Source organism: Arxiozyma heterogenica (genome assembly GCF_036370985.1).
Source record: "Arxiozyma heterogenica strain weizmannii chromosome Unknown scaffold_13, whole genome shotgun sequence".
In the NCBI taxonomy this organism is placed as follows: domain Eukaryota; kingdom Fungi; phylum Ascomycota; class Saccharomycetes; order Saccharomycetales; family Saccharomycetaceae; genus Arxiozyma; species Arxiozyma heterogenica.
The window spans coordinates 309,542-331,110 of record NW_027042666.1 but is presented as its reverse complement, the minus strand read 5'-3'; the positions used below and the strand labels follow the sequence as shown (position 1 = coordinate 331,110).

At 32.0% G+C, this 21,569-nt stretch overlaps 8 protein-coding genes across 8 annotated transcripts; 3 read left to right on the top strand and 5 right to left on the bottom strand.

Annotated features, from left to right (window-relative positions):
* Positions 1-596: 596 nt before the first annotated feature.
* SGA1 (glucan 1,4-alpha-glucosidase) lies at positions 597-2,189 on the top strand (the record flags this gene model as incomplete). The annotated part of the gene is made up of 1 exon (XM_064857438.1): positions 597-2,189. One exon carries the CDS (start codon positions 597-599, stop codon positions 2,187-2,189), a length of 1,593 nt encoding a protein of 530 aa, XP_064715744.1.
* A 177-nt stretch (positions 2,190-2,366) lies between these two features.
* On the bottom strand, positions 2,367-2,978 carry GPI15 (phosphatidylinositol N-acetylglucosaminyltransferase GPI15; the record flags this gene model as incomplete). Its single annotated transcript, XM_064857437.1, has 1 exon — positions 2,367-2,978. The coding sequence occupies one exon, from the start codon at positions 2,976-2,978 to the stop codon at positions 2,367-2,369; it is 612 nt and encodes a 203-aa protein (XP_064715743.1).
* Positions 2,979-3,641: 663 nt separating this feature from the next.
* BDP1 (transcription factor TFIIIB subunit BDP1) lies at positions 3,642-5,603 on the bottom strand (the record flags this gene model as incomplete). The annotated part of the gene is made up of 1 exon (XM_064857436.1): positions 3,642-5,603. The coding sequence occupies one exon, from the start codon at positions 5,601-5,603 to the stop codon at positions 3,642-3,644; it is 1,962 nt and encodes a 653-aa protein (XP_064715742.1).
* Positions 5,604-6,140: 537 nt separating this feature from the next.
* PWA37_000775 (uncharacterized protein) lies at positions 6,141-7,415 on the top strand (the record flags this gene model as incomplete). Its single annotated transcript, XM_064857435.1, has 1 exon — positions 6,141-7,415. The coding sequence occupies one exon, from the start codon at positions 6,141-6,143 to the stop codon at positions 7,413-7,415; it is 1,275 nt and encodes a 424-aa protein (XP_064715741.1).
* A 997-nt stretch (positions 7,416-8,412) lies between these two features.
* On the bottom strand, positions 8,413-11,421 carry FAP1 (Fap1p; the record flags this gene model as incomplete). The annotated part of the gene is made up of 1 exon (XM_064857434.1): positions 8,413-11,421. One exon carries the CDS (start codon positions 11,419-11,421, stop codon positions 8,413-8,415), a length of 3,009 nt encoding a protein of 1,002 aa, XP_064715740.1.
* A 373-nt stretch (positions 11,422-11,794) lies between these two features.
* Positions 11,795-13,369, bottom strand: RCM1 (rRNA (cytosine-C5-)-methyltransferase RCM1; the record flags this gene model as incomplete). The annotated part of the gene is made up of 1 exon (XM_064857433.1): positions 11,795-13,369. The coding sequence occupies one exon, from the start codon at positions 13,367-13,369 to the stop codon at positions 11,795-11,797; it is 1,575 nt and encodes a 524-aa protein (XP_064715739.1).
* Positions 13,370-14,628: 1,259 nt separating this feature from the next.
* On the top strand, positions 14,629-16,758 carry HDA1 (histone deacetylase HDA1; the record flags this gene model as incomplete). The annotated part of the gene is made up of 1 exon (XM_064857432.1): positions 14,629-16,758. One exon carries the CDS (start codon positions 14,629-14,631, stop codon positions 16,756-16,758), a length of 2,130 nt encoding a protein of 709 aa, XP_064715738.1.
* A 424-nt stretch (positions 16,759-17,182) lies between these two features.
* Positions 17,183-19,000, bottom strand: PWA37_000771 (uncharacterized protein; the record flags this gene model as incomplete). Its single annotated transcript, XM_064857431.1, has 1 exon — positions 17,183-19,000. One exon carries the CDS (start codon positions 18,998-19,000, stop codon positions 17,183-17,185), a length of 1,818 nt encoding a protein of 605 aa, XP_064715737.1.
* Between the last annotated feature and the right edge of the window lie 2,569 nt (positions 19,001-21,569).

Sequence of the window (21,569 nt, the reverse complement as noted above, 5' to 3'; positions counted from 1 at the left end):
TGTGTTAAGGTTGGCAATGCTGCAACTTTACAAAAGAAATTTGATAAAAAAAAAATTTCTTTTAAGGGCTCTTTTTCTTTTTTCTTTACAAGACTTCTTGTGTGAAATAGGAGACACGATTTATGATATAATGCGATTTTCCCGACCCCTACCTTGTGCTTATTGTTTTTCTTTTTCTTTTCCTTTAAATTTTCTTTCAATAAACTTCTCGACCCGGCCATCAAAAAAAGTTCTTTATTTAATCCGCATATACTAACTACTTTAGTTTTCATAAGTTTGTAATAAATTCGACTCGTGCATGGGCAATTTTTTTGATTTTTTTTTTCTAAAAGAATTTTAAGCATGATTTTGTGACATTTTAAAAATTTAATATTATATTATATTATTCTATTTTATGCTATATTATACTATATTATACTATAATACAGTATGATATAATTATTTAAATTAATCTTAAAAATATGAAAAGTAATAAAACACATCTACATACCTCCATATAAATATATATATATATATATATATATATATTTATAAAGAGCAAAACAGGAGAATTAAGCACGGAATAACATACAAAAAAACAAAAAGAAAAAAATAGAATGTTCACAACAAACATTTGCCATTTTTGTGCTTTCTTTTCTGCATTCTTACTAAATTTCACATTTGCTTCGATATTGAATGAAGGAAACATTGTCAACTTGACAATAAACAAATTTGATGAACAAAATTCCATCAGTTTATTAAAGTATAATATAAGTAACAGGGATCGAAAAGACCTAAATAATTGGATCGAAAAAGAATTACAAGTCTCAAATGAATATATCCTATTAAATATCAGGACTAATCACTCATTAAACAATCAGCTCAATTTTCATCCGTTTCAGAATGATATTAATTTTGGTGTCAGTGTCGCATCAAATTCTCGTTTTGAACCAAACTATTTTTTCCAATGGATAAGAGACTCCTCCATTACATCCCTGTATTTGTCTTCTTTCGGTTTGTCTTCAAAAAATTTTACCCTTTATAACCTTCTATCATTAGAATATATAAACAATTCTAAATTATTACAAAGAATCAACAATAAATCCGGCACCTTTTCTTCCTTTGCAAACTGGTCGAATCTAGGTGAACCCAAATTTTATTGTAACAATACCAGTTTCGATTTGGAATGGGGCAGACCACAGAACGATGGTCCAGCACTAAGATTGATTGCAATTTTGACCTACCTTACAAAAGCAGAGCTTCATACCGCTATTGATCCCGATTTAAAACACTCTATCCTCGATGAAATCTGCCAATTCGATATGAAATTCGTCTTGAAAAACTGGAATCTACCAAGTTTCGATCCTTGGGAAGAAGTTTACTCTTTCCATTTCTTCAACAACATGGTCCATCTCTATTCACTAAGATTGTATCAATCTCTTGTTCCAAATAACCCTGATTCAAATTCCATTAATGAAACAATCCACTATCTGGAAACTTTTATTAAAAATAACTATGTGGATTCAAAACACAAAATCATTATTGAAACCCTGGGCATACGAAAAATGAGACAATCCCAAGTAGATATTGCAGTTATAATAGCTTCATTGATTACCCATCCGTTAGATTTCTTACAATTAGATATCGATATACCATTTGATGTTGATGATTTACTGATTTTGAACGTTCTTTACAGACTGATTCAAGATATGAAATTGTTATACCCAATCAATTGGAATAAAAACGTCTCTGGTGCAGTGGCATTAGGTAGATATCCTGAAGATATTTATGATGGAATTGATGTCTCTGAAGGTAATCCCTGGTTTTTGGCCACCTGTCAAGGTGCAAATATTTTATATCGATTAATTAAATCATTGATTGATAAGAAGCACAATTTAAATATTGTATTAGAAGAAAACACTTTTTGGAATCTATTCTTCCAATTAAATTCTTCAATTCCCAATAACAATAATAATATTACTTTAATTTATAAATCTGATGCATTTAATAATACATTAAAACAAATTTTCAATTTTGCTGATGGATTTATTCAAATTGTTCAAACACATGTCAACTCGTGTGGTGAGATGAGTGAACAATTTAATAAATATACTGGATATCTAACTGGTGCAGCAAACTTAACCTGGTCTTATGTCGAATTTGTCAATGCGGTAAAGGCTAGAGATACAATATTACATTATTTTATATAGTCTCAAAAAAAAAAAAAAGAAATAAAAAAAAAATAAGAATAATAATATAGAATAAATATTAATACAATACTTAGTTCTCTAAATGCTTATCAACATGAGGAACGTAACATTTGCTTTGTGCCTCCTCAAATTTAGATGTTGTTATTTGTATTTTTCTTTGCGCCTCTCTCTTATTATTTAATGCAAACAATCATGTCTTTTTTTGTCCTCTTCCGTATATAAATATTTTTGACACAATTGATATATTAATCGTTCATCATCCAATTTCATTTTCATATAATGTGGAAACATTAATCTTAATTTTTTCTCATTATGAACCATTATACAAAGATAGAAAATGACCTGATACCATTTATAAAAACCTTCATTAATGATTACATCTAAAACTTTCTCTCTTGAGATAAATTCCCTCTTTTGCGTTAACTGTTTATTTATTCTATATGGAAATATTATAAGCCCATTCCAATTTGCCAGTTGAATACCATAATCTTTAATAACTGTAGCTTGCTCTACTGGTGGTGATCTTATCAAAATCAAAGTGGTGAGAAACAAAATGAATTGAAACCAAATATTATATTTATCTAAATCAATTGTCTGACTATAGTGAATCAAATAATGAACGGTCGCATTTATAACTCCAATCAAAATACCCTTATTTATGAATTTTAACTTGCAATTAGCTGGTAACACAGTGATCTCAGCATACAGCTCATTTTTTAAATCTTGTTTGATACAAATTTTGTATTGATCTCTTTCGATTATTTTAACGTTATCGCTTTCACTCTTCATCGATTATACATATATCATTTCTGAAGATAACCAGATCACTGCCTATACATAAAAAGAACACCTGACAAACAGGATGGCTATTAGTCTTTCTTCTCTCTTCCCCTAATCTTCAACTACAATGGTTCGCTCAGTCACTATAAGTTAAACAAAATCTAATTAATTATTCATTTATTTCGTTCTTTTTTTCTTTTTTTTTCTTTTTCTTTTTTTCATCTAATCAAAAATAAAATCCAAAACATGTTTTTATATTGTGTGGTTGTTCAACAAAATAGTAGAAGTAGGCTCGCTATCAAAGTTGTTTCCAAGAAATTTTGCTATTGATAATTATTAACACCCCTTACAAGACATTAGTTACTTTATATAATAATAATACAAGAGAATCTACAATGAATAAAATAGAATTAAAGATGCAAGAGTTAAACTACTTAGGAATATTTAGATGCATAATTATATATTCATATCCATATCAATATCGTCAGAAGAAATGGTGTAGCAGATGAGGAAGACATGAAAATAGGCATTCTGATCGCCTATTAGGAAAAATTCCGGTATTCACCATTACTCATTTTAACTGTTTAGAATACTTTCAAGAATGTAAAATTCCTTTCTTGTTATTTTTAAAAGATGTATCTTTTTTTATTATTTTTATTGATTTATCTTATCCTATTCTTCCTTTTTAGTTACTTCCTCCTCTTCTTCCTCTTCCTCGCTCTCTTCTTCTTCTTCGTCTTCATCTTCATCAGGTATCTTTCTCTCCTCCTCTTCTCTCTTTCTTTTGATATCATCAATAGTGCCAAGAATGACTTCTTTCTTTCTATATGTCTGTAAATCCCTATTTGTGAATCCTCCTGCGCCTCTTCTATTATCCAAATTCTTATTTTCAAATTCTTTTTCGTTATCTTGATCTTCTAATTTAGCAGTGTGTTTAGCAGCTTCTAATTCTTTAATATGTAATTGATGTTCATTTTGTAGAGATTTAATTTTCTCTTCAAATTCTTCTAAAGTAGGGATATTTTTCCTTATGTCACGACAATATTGTTCAAAATCAGCAGGTAATTTTGACCTAAGTGCCAACTCTATCATTAGTGGATGCTTCTTTTCTTCATTGTTAAATTTAGCTTTAACTTGTCTGCGTGTTCTATATGGAAACAACTGGGAGATTAAGTTAAAATCAGTGCCCCACATAGACAAGGCTCTGTAAAATTTAACCATTTCATCTGGTGTCCATGGATCTGTGTAAGAATTTTTACCATATGAACCATTATTAAATAAATTATTGAACGGATTTTCATCGACCTTTTTCTTCTGAGCATGTTCCAAACTTGCATTTCTATGTCTATCAACCACAGTAGATTCTTCATCCACCGCAATGGTACCGTCTGCATTCAATTTCAATTTCATAGTCTGATTAAATCTTTCCTCTGGTATCTCAGCATTCATCAATTCCTCCTGTGCCTCCTTTCTGCGTTGTTTCTCCAACTCTTCATTTTCTTTATTTAATTCTTGTAAAGACTTAAACTCGGATCTAGCCCTTTGTCTCAATTCTCTTAATTCTTTACGTCTTTGTAACTTCACCTTATATGCCATCTTAGATCTTTCAAAATTATCAGAGATTTCACCAATAGGTAATGTTTTTTTACACAATTCCGCTATTGTGAAATTATTCTCATCAATCAAGTATTTAGAGGAATCTTTATCTTCTATATCATTTGGAATCTCCCTGACACTTTTGATCACATGCATTTTATATTGATCTGATGCTCCTTGAAGAGATTCATCTTCATCACCATCTAAATTTGTATCATTGTCACCATTTCTAGTACTGTTGCTATTAAAAGTCTCACCTGTTGGTATAGGGATCCCTGTTATTGAAGGTACAGAGATCTTTGATACAGTACTTTTTCCACTCCTTGACGAAACTTTTGACCCCATTTTTTTAGATAAGGTAGTCTTGGTGGACAATTTTCTTCTCTTAAAAGTGTTTAAAGTTGCATCCTCATTTTTGATAGATATTGAACTGTGTAGTGGCTTACCAGGTGCAGTGTTTGATATACTAGACAAACGTTTTCTACTTGTGTTGAAAGATTCGTTATTAGATTTATTATAATTTTTATTTGTTGAGATCTTGTCTAAGTCATTTAGATGCAGATCCTTATTCTTGAAATTTAATACATTTGCAGTATCCTTATCTGGTGGCCCTAACTTTTTAGAATGGGCAACTAATGTATTTGCTAATGAATCATCATTCTCATAACTTGTTTCCACTTGAGTATTCTCCTGAGATAATTGTGTTTCACCGTCACCATCGCTGTTGCTGTTACTATCATTATTACCAGTGCTATTACTATCAGCATTACGATTACTATTATTTACGTCATTTGTTCCCATCTGTGTATCACTTAGTTTATCTTTATGCTTCTCATTAGTAGCAACCTGAGTAGCACCCTCCAATATATCGTCATTGTGATTATCATCTGTATCATTATTTTTATTTGAACCTAGGACAGTGTCTCTCATAACCACAGGAACAGGTTTAGATATAACAGGTCTAGCAGGTGCTTGAGAACGACGTTGTCTTACCTTAGGAATAAAACGTGTCCCACTTTTATTAACCACACTACTCATTCTATAATCAGAGGTATGTTATATTTGCGTGTATACGTGTGTATTGTAGATCAGTTAATTATAAAAGTTTAGAAGATCTTCGAGACTGTTTGTATGAAAGAAAGAGATAGAAACAGACAGGGAATATACAGGTGCATGTTGCATTAGAGATGGTACAAGACCATTAATATGACTGGTATCACTTGGTTCAACAACGCACAAAAATATGCAGAGTCTTCTCGATGAGGTTTTTTGTCATATTCAATTTATTTTTTATCCTATTTTTCGTGTTATTTCAGCTCATTTCTTCAACTTGGTAGCGCCAGCAATATTTACCAAATGAACAAAGCCCTAAACAAACAACCCTAAACAAACAAAAAACTTTTCTAGACAGTTGGGAGCATAGCCATTTGACCATGTGAAAAGTGTGAAATAAAGTGAGGTTGAAAAGAAAAGAGTCGATGAATTGGAGGGTATTCACCTTCCAGTGTAAGGAGGAGCAGAAGGCATCTAATATCGTATAGTTTTCTTATCATCAAAGATATATAACGTACATTTATGTCTGCTTACACGCTATTAGATACAAACAATTTTGGCTCGGATAATTGGTGTTTCCAATTACAACCTATGCTGAAGCATGGCCTGTTAATAAGTCTAAGCAATGGAGATGTTCATTTGTTGGACTGGAACACCAATAAATCCAAACAATCTTTTAAAATAGGTAATACCTCGGTCAATTCTTTAAAAACAATTAATTCAGATACCCATAACAGCGATCTGTTCGTTGGCTGTTCCCTTGACACTGTGAAACTTTTCGACGTCAGAAATTCACCAGAGAAACCTGTTGCTTCTATTAAGAGTTTGAATTCATCTCCGTTCTTGTCTGTGGATTCACAACATGGGAAATTTGCATGCGGAACAGAACTGAAAGGTGTGGATGCACAATTGCATATCTATGATATAAGAAAATTAAACTCTACTTGGAAATCTTTTATAGATTCACATCATGATGACATCACATGTATCAAATTTCACCCTTCTGACCCTAACGTTTTGTTAAGTGGGTCTACCGATGGGTACACGAATATCTATGACTTGACAGAGGAGGACGAAGACGATTCTTTACATCAGGTGATTAATTACAATTCAATACACTCTTGCGGCTGGCTGGCACCAAGAAGAATATTTACTTTATCTCATATGGAAACGCTTGCAGTCCATGAATTAAATGATAAATCTGAGGAATTGAAAGAACCCCAACCTTTGGATTTCGGTGATGTTAGACAGAGGTTTGACTGTGATTATGTCGTCGACGTGTATCCTGGATACATTGCTGCCGGGAAATCTCATGATGATGAGCGTTGTCAATTGAAGATAATTCCATTTAATAATGAAATTGACGATGTATCTAAAGCTGTCGTAATTGAGAACCCACATGCATCTGATGTAGTTAGGGATGTTTTTATACCATCTAGTGATACTACTTTATTATATTCATGTGGTGAGGATGGGTCCTTGAAAATTTGGAAATATAATAATAATGGTAATGGCACTGGATCTTTGACTATACCTGAAACATTCTGGGATTATTCAAAGAAACTAAATGTACTAGATGAAACAAATGTTGAGGTTAATATGATCGAAGAAGATGAAGAAGACCTTACTTTGAAACAAGATAAAGCTGAAAATACAGATCTCTTAAAAAGAGAAGCTTCTGAACAGAATGAGATTGCAAAGGAAAAGAAGAAGAAATATAAGAAAAATCACCATAAAAAGTATAAACATAAAACGAGCAAAAAGAGTTCCAAAAGTCTTCGTTATAAACCATATTAGTATATTTATACTTTAAAAAAAATAAGAGAAAAAGGGAGAAAGGGAAAATAGATCCATTTGACTTGGTATTAAATAATAAATAATCAAACTACCCATCAAATAATCTTGTTTTGGTTCATTATCAGCCATAATTTCTAATTTAATTCAGGATTCTATAATCAATTTTTATATTAGATCTAAATGGGATAACTCTATGGTTATGTGTTTTAAAGTAGTTAAATTACCATAGTTACTATTATAGTTACTTCCAAGTTTGAATCATATATTTGTCCTAATATTTATATATGCTAAATCTAGATCTATCTAAATCGGTTATTAACTATAAATCTACTGGCTTCTTCGTTCATTATTAAACCTCATTCAAATACATAATGCTTTACATATATATATATATATATTCAACCGTATAAAGATAAATAAATGTCCTTTCCAAATGTTTAAAATTTTATATTAATAATACTGCGTAAAATGTACTACTTTTAAAAGGTATTAGGCACATTTGGTCACGAGTTATTATATTTTAAATTCTTATAAGAAGAATAATAACCTCTTCTTAAATGAAATTTTATACATTATCATTATTACAATGGCCACTGGCAATAATGGTTATTGAATGTATTGTTTGAAATATTCTTTCAAAGGTGTGTACGTTTGACTTATCCTCACTCCAATAATAATATCTTCTTAAAGTTGCTATATAAAATTTCTTAACATGTTAAAGTCAATATAAAGAGATTATCGTATATAGTTCTATTACTATAGTATACTATTTCTAAGGAGGTATTTTATCACATAACCAAAAAAAAATACCCTTTATTCAATAGGTTGTATGTATCTACCTTTGGTAAATACACAACTGTAATATTTAAACATTTTTTTAAAAGTTAGATATGTTGCCAACAGTATACTTTTTTATTGGATGGATTAATCGGCAAATACGACATTTCTTAGCTTACTCTAAACTAACCTCCAAAGTATAAATACATCCTAATTTTTTTCAGCTATCTATGTTTTCCTCACTCATGAAATCTTCTTCAATAGCTGCAGGAGAAAGAATAGTTGTATCAACAACATCCAATGGTGATTCCTCAGATAACAATGGAGATACATCACATAAACTAACTTCATCTGCAACAAAAGCCTCTTTCGCAATATAATCAAAATGACTGACAAGAGCCTCCATGTCTCTAGTCATATTTTCAGTAACATTGGAATACGCTTCAGGGTATATAATGGCATTATTGTAGCCCATAGTGTCATCTTTAAATATTTTGTACTTTACATTCTTGATAAATGTAGACTTTAAATATTTATCAAATAATCTTTTTAAATCTTTTTCATCACTGTTGTGGGAAAGTTTTTTGACAAAAAAACCATTAAATGTACTTTTGAACTCCATTTTCTGAGTATCAGTATCATCAACTGTGAAATTAATTAATTTTTCGGTGGTTCTTGCTAAAAACTCCTTCATCTTACGTTCTTTCTCCATTTGTTTAAATGTTTTGTAAATAGGGAAGATATCTGCTAACCTCAATGGTGGTTTGTTCGATTCACTTTCTTTCTTAATAAATACAGATCTTTTTGGTTCACGATCTTGCGATTCCGCATAAACTTTATAGGATTTAGCTAACTCATGAATGAAATGTCTTTGAGATGCCCTCATAGGTTTAAAATGAAAACTTATTCTTCCTTTATTGTCAATAAAATCATTTAGAATGTCTTCGATCTGCACGCACCATTTTTCTTGTCTACCATATGAAATAATTGCAGACTCACTGAATGGTAATTGTAAATCTTCAAAGTTCAAAGCCTTTGATAACAAGTCTTCTAATACTTGAATCTGAGATTGATCGTTTATGTTTTTATCTGAATCAGCAATACCAAATGCTTCTTTTAATTGCTGTTGTCTGATATACATTTCACATTGTTCGTCACATGGAATACTTTCAGTAAATTGTCTAGATTCGTATTCTAAGGTAGCACCACAGGTAATCTCTTTTTGCTCTCTACCACAAGAACATTTTATTGTGATCAAACTTACACAGGGGACATCTGGACATGAATCTCTGCCATGGCATGGTTTGCGACATTTGTGAATACAGTTGTCTCTAGGTAGGCCACAAATTTGATTACACCTAAGTTGACATTCACCAGCCCTATGGCATTTCTTTTGACAACGATGGTGACATCCTGTTAAAGGTTTTTCACATATCTGACCACAGGATACGTCTGTCTGAAAACATACTGTTCTCACATTATTCTTTTTTCCACATTTACATGTTTTAAAAACAGGTGCTGTACATGGTGGACATGGCTGATCCAAAGGATGACATGTATGTAAGACAGGTTTATGTCCACATTCCGAGGCGCCTTCCACTACCTTAATACATGGATATGGACAAGGTGGTAATTTTGTGCCACACCTTACAGGAGCAGGAACAATAGTTTTTCCACAGGGACATACCAAATCATTAGAATCACTTTCCAAACAAGGTGGACACTTTCCAGGGTGGCATTTCCTTTGGCAACGATGGTTCACACACGAAAGCATCAAGTTACAATCCTTCAAACAAACATGCTCAGCCTCCACTAATGTTTCATCATTTATATTCTGTCTTAAACGGAACACATTATTTTTTCGCCTTGCTTCTGCTAAGGGTCTACCAGAACAACACCTTTCCATGCATCTGTGACGACGACATGACATTAAGGATTCACATTTAATATTGCAATGCGGGGATTCAGTAAATCCACATGGTACTAAAAATGAAGATCTATGACAGGCACATTTAACTTTATTAATTTGTATACATGGATCCATACAATCGCCTTCATGACATGTATATGGACAAGTGTGTTTCCCACACTTTAAAGGTTTATCGCAACGATTCTCACAATGTGGAATAGCATCAGTGCACTTCTTTCTCGGTTCACTAAGTTCATTTAATTGAGTCTTACCACATGGACATGTTTTCAATAAGTTCGGAGAGTATGGGCATGGTTTTGTACCTGGGACTGATGGAGATGGAATACATTTTTCTATGAAGGAATGTTTATGACATTTATATTCCACGGTTCTAATTTCGTCACAAGAAAAAACACCAATCCATTTCTGATTTTCGCTATTTCGTGAGTATTTATTAGGAATTTTCACTTCACCACATACTATTGATTCTTTACTATGTTTACCACAATAACATTGAATTTTAATACCTTTAGTCTCGTCAGTGATTAATATCTCTTTACATGGTCCACATAGCCCACTATGACATTTTTTTTGGCATTTATGGATACCACAGGGTAATAATAATCCACACGGCTCATCACAATGAAATTTTTGTTTACCCATTTGTCTTTTATTTTGATAACATGAAATATCCTTTGTATGCTTACCACATTGACAAGTAATTGTAATCATCCTCATACATTCTGGATGAGGACCTAAATGACATACCTTGACACAACCATGAGGACATATAGGGGCATTACATGTTTGACTACATGAATTTGGATTCAGAGGGTTTGGTTCTGGATTAATGACTTTGCCACACCAACAAGTGGCTTTATTTTTGCCTGGAACCTTTTTGCTTTCATGATAACAATTTGGGCATTTCCATATCTTATTTGCAGTCTTTTCTGTTGATTTTAAAGCCCATTCTCTAATACAGTCATAATCAAACACTCTATAACATTTTTTACATGCAAACATTTTACATGTATAATCCATTTCCACTGTACATATCATACATATATAAGAATCACCTTTAGCAATTTCCTGAATAGCTCTTTCATAATACATAAGAGCGTCGTCGTCATCGTCGTCGTTATCATAGTCATTACCATCAGAGGTATCATCTTGACTATCTTGGCAACTTTGAGTATTGTCTAAATGTGATTCTAAAATTGTTTCTAATACCTGTAAACCATTGTGTTCAACACTTTTTGAGTGAGGTGATGTCTTGTCGTTATCTGCTTCAGAAACTAGGTTAACATTTTCTAGCACCATCTCTTATATTCCATATAGTGTATGCAGTTATTTAGAAAAGTAAGGTAGTGCTTTCTAAATAATGGAGAGAAAAGTGGTTTATACAAATGCCTGGGAGAAAATAGCGGAATTTAGCATATTTTAATTAATTTTTGGTGGTTGTTAAGATGAGCTCATTAATCATCAACTTTATTATTTTTTTTATGGAAATTTTTTTTTTTAACTCTTGTTAGGAAAAGAATAGAAAAAAGTTCTACAAACTACTTTCGAAAGAATTATTCTAAAGAGAACATAACATTAAAGACTTGAAATTATTGATAGAGACTGACAAGTCTTAAATATAAACAAAAATCTTTTTGTATATATATATATATATATATATATTATATAAACTTTAAAGATCACGTTCAAAACAAACGGCAAAAAAGCCTATCCCACCGTCTATTCTTGGTGCAACCCTAATACAACCTTCTGCCATTCTTTTGCATTCCTCATCACTAGTAGAGTCTCTAAAGACCTCCTTAAACTCTTCAATAAAACCTCTTCTTGGCCAATTCGGTATCACGGAGTCTCTAGAAGCAACTCTCCAGCCAGCTTTTTTGACATCTTCGTCCAACAATAGATCTATAACAACGCGTTCATTTTCCTCTGCATGGATAGAACAAGTACTGTAGACCAATCTTTTAGCATCTGGAAAGCTCATTGCATGTTTAACTACTTGAAATTGGAATGAAGATAGCTTAGCTAATCTAGTCTTTAAATCTTCTTTCTTATTGAATTCCTCTTGCTCTTCAGGGATATCTTCTTCATCCTCTTGTTCTCCCTCTTTGTTACTAGGAGACTTCCCATTATTTTTCTGTTGATTACTTTTCAATTTGTTAATTGAATCAATATATTTTCTACCAAAGATACCACTGCCGGAACAACTTGGATCTAATATGAACCCAGTGACAACAGGAAATTTCTCTGGAGTAGCCAAGGTAGTAAAATCACCTACATTAACGTTAATAAAGTTAGAACAACCAGCAATCTTAATCATTTTATTTAAGATTTTAGCTCTCTCTGGATCTTTTTCAAAAGCATGGATTTGAACTTTTGTTTTTGATTGAGCATGACTGTGTTTGTGATTCTGTCCGAACATGTAAGATGCAATATGAGTGGTTTTATTTCCAGGAGCTGCACAGCCATCTATGATAACATCATTTATTGTTGGACGCAATATATGGGCAGGAAAACAAGAAGCTCTATCTTGAATAATGATTTTCCCTTGTTTGTATAATTCATGAGAAGTTATTTTATCACGAGGGTGGATCCCATAGAGGTTTGGTATAAAAATATCATAATAAATTGAACCAGGAACGATTTGGTTCCAATGATCGACTTTTTTGGTGAATTTTTTCCTTAATTCCTCTAACACCATTTCCGTGGTTTGTTTATCGTTGGGACAACGTAATGGGTTAATTCTGATCCATCTGACTGGTGGAGAATCGTCATCGATTATGCTGTTGGGGTGATTGTCATCATTTGAAGGATCAGATTTATGCATTATTATTGTGGACAAGTCTTTGACTTTGAGTTTAAGTTTCAATTTGACTAATTCTGCATTCAATCTGACTTTATATCTCAACACATAATCCTTAATAGGATGTTTCCCCATTTGGATCCTTTTTGATTTGGAGAACAAGAGATCATGAACAAGTAAAAGCAAAGTCAGTTTCTGGTAAATTGGTTTCCCTTTCCGTTTGGGAATATCGTTAAGGATACCAGATTGTTTCATAATTTTTTCCAAATAAGGTTTGTATTTCCAACAGGAATCTATGATTGCATAGATATGTTTTGGGTTAGTGTGTAACTTGTAACGCTTGCAACTTTGAAGAACCAAAGTTTGTAAAGAACCAGAGAGTCTGCCTTTTGACTCCTGTTCTTCTATATATTCTAGAACCCATGTACTGTCCCTATAAAAATTCATTTGTAATATAATGTCCTAATATCTGTATCTGTGTTCGTGTCTATGTCTATAAGTTCTGAACATATGGTGAGGGAAAGAGGGAGAGACAAAGAAAAAAAAAATCCAGAATGGATAACAATGATTGTTCAAATATAATCTTAACCAATACAGTCCGCTTTTTTGTCTTCAATTATAGTTATCTCATCTCATCTCATCTTATTTCATCTCATTTCGAGTCATTGACAATTCTACAAATTTGGCTTTAGTATTTTTTTTGGTTTTCCTTCAGGCCTCCATCTTCAATTTTTATGAACCGACAAAAAATGAAAAATGAAAAATGAAAATAATGAAATGATTGCTGTCTTCGAGGAAGATCAATCGGTTTGACACAGCTTCAACAAAAGAGCAGTATCACAGATAAGGTTGCTCACTGTCGACAGCACATCATGTCACTAATTTGAAAAGTTTATTAGATAAATGAGGCTCGCAATGGAAAGAAAAAAGGAAAAAGAAAAATGAGCTAGACAAAACGGAAGATAGATACGGTAATGATAATAATTACGTATATATATCATATGTATGTATATTTACACAATTATTATTGCAGAAGAAAAAAGAAAGAGTATATTCCAGAGTGATACCCAATTAATAAGAAGAAAGTTGCTACGTTTCCAAATTTCATTCTAAAATGTATCATTGAGACTATAGTGTCTCTGGCCTTTCAAGATCATGTGCCTGCCACATCCGCATGCCCCGAAGGAACACACAAGAGAAATGAATAAATTCACATTATTAACTAATCATTATCGGTCAACTAACATATCTAACACACTCAATCTTGCCTTGGTATCGATTATGTATATAGCCATTTTATGTATCAAACATGCAAGGGAAAACAGAAGAAAAGAATCCTTGAACTTTCTTGAAAATAGAATGTGTCTTAATTTTTATTCAATAGACTGGGAAAAAAAAAAAAAAGAAAAAAGAAAAAAAAAAGCTGGAGAAATGTCTTTGTTCAATAATTTTCTGAACTCGAGCTTTGTTATTGCGTTATAATAACAACTAGCCCATAAAACTAACGTTCCAATTCCTCTCTCTCTCTCCATTTCTCTTATCCTTTCCCCCCAAAGTATATATATTCTTGTGTCAATCTACATGGCCATATATACATATATATGTGTGTGTAACTTCCTCGTATACTTTTTTTTATATATAATCTTTGTTGAACAAAAAAAAAAGATAGAGACATCTTCTCACTCCACCTCACTTCACTTCTCATTATGACAGAGAACAATACAACTTCTTTTAAGAGGAAATTAGATTCCCAGAATACTGATCAACAAGCTAATGATGCTATTCATCAGAACTCCAACCTCACTGACACTCATCAATCAACTAAGAGACAAGTCATCGTACCTAAAGTCGAACCTCAAATAAGGTATACTCCATTAAAGACAGGTCTCTGTTACGATGTTCGTATGCGATATCACGCAAAGATATTTACCTCCTATTTCGAATACATCGATCCTCACCCAGAAGATCCAAGAAGAATTTACCGGCTATATAAGATCTTGGCGGAGAACGGTTTGATTAATGACCCAACTTTATCCGGTGTGGACAACCTGGGTGATTTGATGTTGAAAATTCCCATTAGAGAAGCCACGGACGAAGAAATATTGGAAGTTCATTCCAGGGAACATCTAGATTTTATCAAGTCCACTTCGAAGATGTCTCACGATGAATTGCTAAAAGCTACAGAGCAAGGGGACTCTGTGTATTTTAATAATGATTCCTTTGCTAGTGCAAAACTGCCTGTGGGTGGTGCCATCGAGGCTTGTAAAGCTGTTGTAGAGGGCAGAGTTAAAAATTCCATGGCTGTGGTTAGACCTCCGGGACATCATGCAGAACCAGAGTCTGCTGGTGGGTTCTGTCTGTTCAGTAACGTCGCTGTGGCATGTAAAAATATTTTGAAACATTATCCGGAAAGTGTACGTAGAATCATGGTTCTTGATTGGGATATCCATCATGGGAACGGTACACAGAAGGCTTTTTACAATGATGATAGAGTCCTTTATGTTTCTCTGCATCGTTTTGAATTAGGTAAATACTATCCTGGTACCATTCACGGTCAGTACGATCAAACCGGTGAGGGGCAAGGTGAAGGTTTCAATTGCAATATTACTTGGCCGGTTGGTGGTGTTGGGGATGCAGAGTACATGTGGGCCTTTGAACAAATTGTGATGCCAATGGGAAGAGAGTTTCGGCCAGATCTAGTAGTCATATCTGCTGGGTTCGACGCCGCAGATGGTGACACTATAGGTCAATGTCATGTTTCTCCAAGTTGCTACGGTCATATGACTCACATGTTGAAATCTTTGGCTAATGGAAACCTTTGTGTGGTCTTGGAAGGTGGTTACAATTTGGATGCTATCGCTAGAAGCGCATTGAATGTGGCTAAAGTGTTGATAGGTGAGCCTCCAGAGGAATTACCCAATCCCTTACGAGAACCAAAACCTGAGGTCATTGAAATAATAGAAAAGATTATTAAATTACAATCCAAATATTGGAAATGTTTTCAAAGAAGATATGCTAATTCTGGTTACAGTTTTAGCCAACCTCTTAATGACAAGTTCTTGTCCAAAAGATTCCCTTTACAAGATTCTATCAGAAATCAGCAGTTTTCCTTGTTATCAGAAAAATTCGATTTTGTTAAATTCCCATTATTAAGCATGAAATTAAATGATAATACTGTACTATGTTCACCAAATGTGCATCAGAAAAATAATATTATTGTTTTAGTTCATGACACACCAGAAATTTGGGCTAATAGGAATCCAATTTCAGGTAATATTGATCCGTCAACATCAGTTATAATAGATCCATGTACAGATTTTATAAATTGGGCCATTGACAAAAATTATGGTCTTATCGATATTAACATTCCTCAATCCTTATTTGAACAAGACAATTACTCAGCTATAATCACATCTCAGGAAGTACTTTGCTTCATGTGGGATAATTATTTAAAATATTTTGAGACATCTACAAAATTATCTTTTATTGGTATTGGCGATGCAAGTGCTGGGATTGTGCATCTTTTAGGTCATAGAGATACAAGAAGTAATACAAGAAGTGCAATTAGTTTTATTGGTGATAAAACTTTGAAACCTTTAGTACCATTGGTGGATGAAACTTTAAGCGATTGGTATTTTAAAAATTCGCTGGTTTTCTCAGATAAACACCATTCATGTTGGCGTGATGGTGATAATAAAAAACCTAGAAAAAAATATGGTAGAGTTTTAAGATGTCAAACTGATGGTTTAAATAATATTGTGGAAGAAAGATTTGATGAAGCAACTGATTTTATCCTCGATGGATTTGAGGAGTGGAGTGATACCGAATCATCATGATGAATATAGCCAAAAGTCATAGTCATTACCACCATTCATGATCATAATTTATAATAGCATTATTGTTAATGGCGAAAAGTAAATCGATATTCATTTGCATTAATAAAGAAAATTTTTAGGTGCTTTTTTATTATTTAGTATTACTATTTTTATTTTTCTTTATGTTATATTGTATTAGAAAGGTTTTAGGACTTCTTTTCATTTGTTTTATTTCGTAACTTTTATATATTTAGTCATATTAGTATGCATACATTTCACAATTATATAATATGTTATCATTAGAGTGTAATAGTAAAGGAAAAATGTATATTTGCCTAAACACATACATATATGCTGTTTACTTAAAATTGACTGTTTTTGAAGATACAAGGGAGGGTAATGTCAAATCTATATATATTTGTGCTAAATAAGATAAGAATATTAATTATTCTCTTCTCGAAGTAGATCCTGCTACTTCCTTAAGTGATTTTCCAACAAGGAAAGAAGGTTTTTTAGGTTTTTGAGGACGTAAGTGGTCCGGTTTCTTTGGAATAGGTGGCTTTTTTTTATTCATTTTTGCTTTTTCATTTTGTTGATTGTTATTACTATGCATTTTCGATATTTGATTTTCAACTTTCGTTAAATTGATGTTTGGTGTTGATTTAAATCTGCCACCTATTTCACTTAACCTCATTTGCATCTTAAGTTTGATTTCTTTCTTTGATAATTCTTTCTTATCTTTTAAGTTAGCTTTTTTATTCGATTGATTGATTGCTATATGTGATATTTCTGAAAATGATTTTTTTGATTTTGATATAGAAGCGTCATTACTTTTGTAATTGTTATTATCATTAATTGTTGTCATTTTAGAAGTTATAGTTTTGGTAACAGTTTCTTTAGAGATATCATCTGTACTTAATAATATTTCTTGTTCTTCGCTTTCCTCACTACTACTATCATTGGTTTGATCATTCGGTAGGGAAAGTTTACCTATTTGTAATTCTGGTGAACCTTCATTATCCTTTTTAAACTCTTCAATTGAAGCTTTTAATTTGTTTGTAAGCACTTCTTTTGTCTTGTAATTTGGTTCGGAACTATTTAGGTTTAAATTTGGCGTTGAAAATGCTTTATTCAATTTATGGTCAGTGTCACTTTTTATTTCAAAGTTTTCTGTGGTTGCAGATTTTGGGGTTGTCTTTTGATAAAATTGGGACAATTGATGCCCATTTGGCCAATAATGATCCAATTGTATATTATCAACAAAATTTTCTGGCAAATAAGGGTTTATATTCAAAAGACTGCTTGTTGTAACCACAGGGACTTGGTTTTCATAAAAGTTTACAATTGGACATGGAACATCTTGTAATTTCGATATTTCCTTTATTAGTTGGCATATATTTGGTCTCTGTCTTGGGTCTTGGATTAGCATTTTACTGATGCAAAGTTTTAAGCTGTCACTATAAATAGGGTATGACGGGAATTGAAATGTAGAAGTCAAGATACCATTTTCACCAATTTTTTCAAATGGGGTCGTGTAATAACACAATTTATAAAGAAACACACCAAGTGCCCAAATATCAGATTTTTCGTCAATGGGTATTCTACGATTTAAATCTACCATTTCAGGTGATCTATATTGAGCTGTGGTATTCTTCAAAATATCGTTTTGTACATATACAAATTCTTGCTGGTTATTTGGTGGTCGAATTCTACCACAAACAGACCCGAAATCACATAACTTAAATTCGTTGTTTTTTGATATTAAAACATTCTCGATTTTTATATCACGATGAATCAATGGTGGTTTTAAAGCGTGCATTGTTGCTACTCCTTGAGACACCTGAGACATTATATCCAATACTTCACTTTCTAGTAATCTGTTTTGCAACCTTGAATTCAAGAAATCTATAAGCCCACCTTTCTCACAATATTCCATTAGAAGAAACACCTCATATGTGCCATTTTGTAGTGGGTATCTAGCTGCATGGGAATCAATATATGAGACAATGTATTTATTATTTCTTAATAATTTCATGGCATCTACCTCAGCTCTTAGGACGTTTAGACCTGCCTTATTTGGAACAATAACACGCTTTAAGCATGCCAATTCTGACTCATAGAGATATTGGGTAGATCGAAGTATTTTGACCATATAGATTTGGGCAAAACCACCACTAGTTAAATATTTTAATATTTCTACATTGTGGGATCCAACTGTTAAATTCACACCAGGACTGTACACTTGCAGGTTGGGGTAGTTCATTATAGAATCAAAAGGTAATTGAAGTATTTGATTATCAGTGATTTTTGTGACATGGAAATATGAAGTAGAAGTGACTTGACCATTGGAATTGCTTCTATATTCAAAGATCTGATTCTTTTAATTCTGGTTATTTTTTAGTCAAATTTACTCGATAACAAATGATAAATCTCACTTTGAAAATGGAAAATAAAGTTCTAAAAAAAAAAAAAAAAAACAAATAAATAAGTCTAATAATGTGTATAAAGAATGAAAGAGAAAGGAACTTCACTCAACTTTGGAATTAGAAAGAAAGTTTTATCTAGGGTCATCATTTAAGACTCAACCTTGCTAATATCAGTAACTTTGTGGTGTTTGTTTATATTAATAGTTTCCCTCCGTAGATTTGGTAGAAGTATCATAAGCCTCAATATATCTACGACAGTTTTTTTTTGAGTTGATAACTTCTTATCGATCAGTTCCATGTTGTTTGCCAATGATAATTCACTGATTACTAATTTATTGTCTTACTAGGTGCTACTTGAAATAGTATGATAAGAATGTGAAAAAGATGTTGGAAGAGCAGATGGGTAGAATGAGTAGAAGGAAGATAAATCTATCATTCATTAAATGGTTTAAAAACAATACCATCCATTACAACATTCGTTAGGCTTATTAAAAATATTTTGTTTAGAAATAATGACCTTGTATTCAAGGGGGGAGAATAGTATAGATATTAATATGGCATAGGCCAGATTTATCTCGAGGTTACAGTTTAATAGTGGAATTGGTAATAGTGTAAATAGACTAACAAAGACAATAGCCTTATATCAAAGTGTATTAAGAAGACGACTTAATACAAAGAGGATTTTGCAGTTATTCAAGGATATGAACTTAGAGCTCGCATAAACATCATGAGAAGCAAAATCAAGATTGGATGTATAAGAAGGTAATATCCTTGCTTTCTTAGAAATGAGGTGAATAATATCGTTTGTACAATTATAACTACAGTTAAGTTGAAAACTCTTAGTTTGAAAATTGCATTGAGTTTTGGTTTTCTTGATGAAGTTATAATAAATAAGTGTCATACTAGTTGAATCCTTATATAAAAATGAATTTATCTGACAGAAACAAATATTTTTATTGATGAAGAAACTAAAATATTTGGGAGTAGAAGAAGGTAAGGCAAGAAGAAAACTGGAAATATTTGAATATGTATATTGAGATAGTGTATAATCTTTTCAAGGCAAATATCTATGGACTTCATCTTCTGTGCAGGTCGAACATCATGACTATGACTATGAGTAATTTAATTATAAGAAAAACCTGTGATAGTTTTGTCTTTCAATACTAGTCTGTTTTTTAATATATAATACAAACAATGAGTTTACCAAGGAAACATTATAACAGTCAATTAAATGCAAAAATCAAAATCTCCTAGTTTTTTGATGTTTGTATTACTATCAATATAAATGCTAACCAATATTTTTGGAATTTCAAAGGACCAAAAAAATATTTTTTATGATTTCTTAGTGTAATACCCTAACACTTTTTAAAAGTAATTGTAATGGCATTGACTTTCAAAATAGATAAACTAATAGGAGTCGTTGCTTTAACAGTAGTTTTTTTTAGTTGTAGCTGTTAATCAATAAATAAAAATATGGAAAAAGATTGTACACTTATCGTTTACCAGATTGTTGTATTTTTAGTTGATCATTTTACTATGACAACAATTTGAAACATATATAATTTTGAAGGATAAAAAATTATGATAAAGAATTCTGATCTGTCTAACTTTATTACAACTTTTTTTATTTGGAGATACAAAAAGTTATATGATTGTTCTCAAATAAGTTGACGTTAATTTCAATCTTTCAAGAAAGTGAATATTTTAGTAATCAACATAGTAACTATTACAAACGGTAAAGTAATTACTACACGGTCTTTATATATTAGTGGCTATGTCGAGCTTACATATTTCTACATGTTCTCTAAAACTCGATCAACTACCATTGTAGTAATTCAATTGAACCTTATAGAACATTTAGGACAATAGGTTATGGTGGTACAATTACAGGGTATATGAACACGGTGTACAGGAACATAATAGGTAACGCTAGTCGAAAAGGACAACAACTTCTGAAGATAGAACTATCTTTCATAACTCCTTTCTTATAATATAGTTATATAGTGTAAATAGAAAAATAACAATAAGAACAGAGAAATATGTAAGCTTGACAAAAGCTGCTCAATATATAAGATCGTTTTAGTAATTATATTATCGACTATAGTTGGTTACTGTCTTGATTATTAGAATAACTGTTAATATTATTTGTGATTCCCTGAAATACACAAACGAATCTCACCATTCCATATTTCAACGAGAGTTGTTGTGGAATAGAATAGTTATAACCATCAAGATTCCATAAGATCCTGAATGAATTTAGAACCAATTATTGTATTAATAAGCCATACACGTGCTACAACATTAGATGCTGCATAATAAAAAGATTAGATTACATAAGATTTTGGCAAATCTAGAATTTACCTATTGTTTTAATAAGCCCCACGTGTATCACTAATTACCATGATT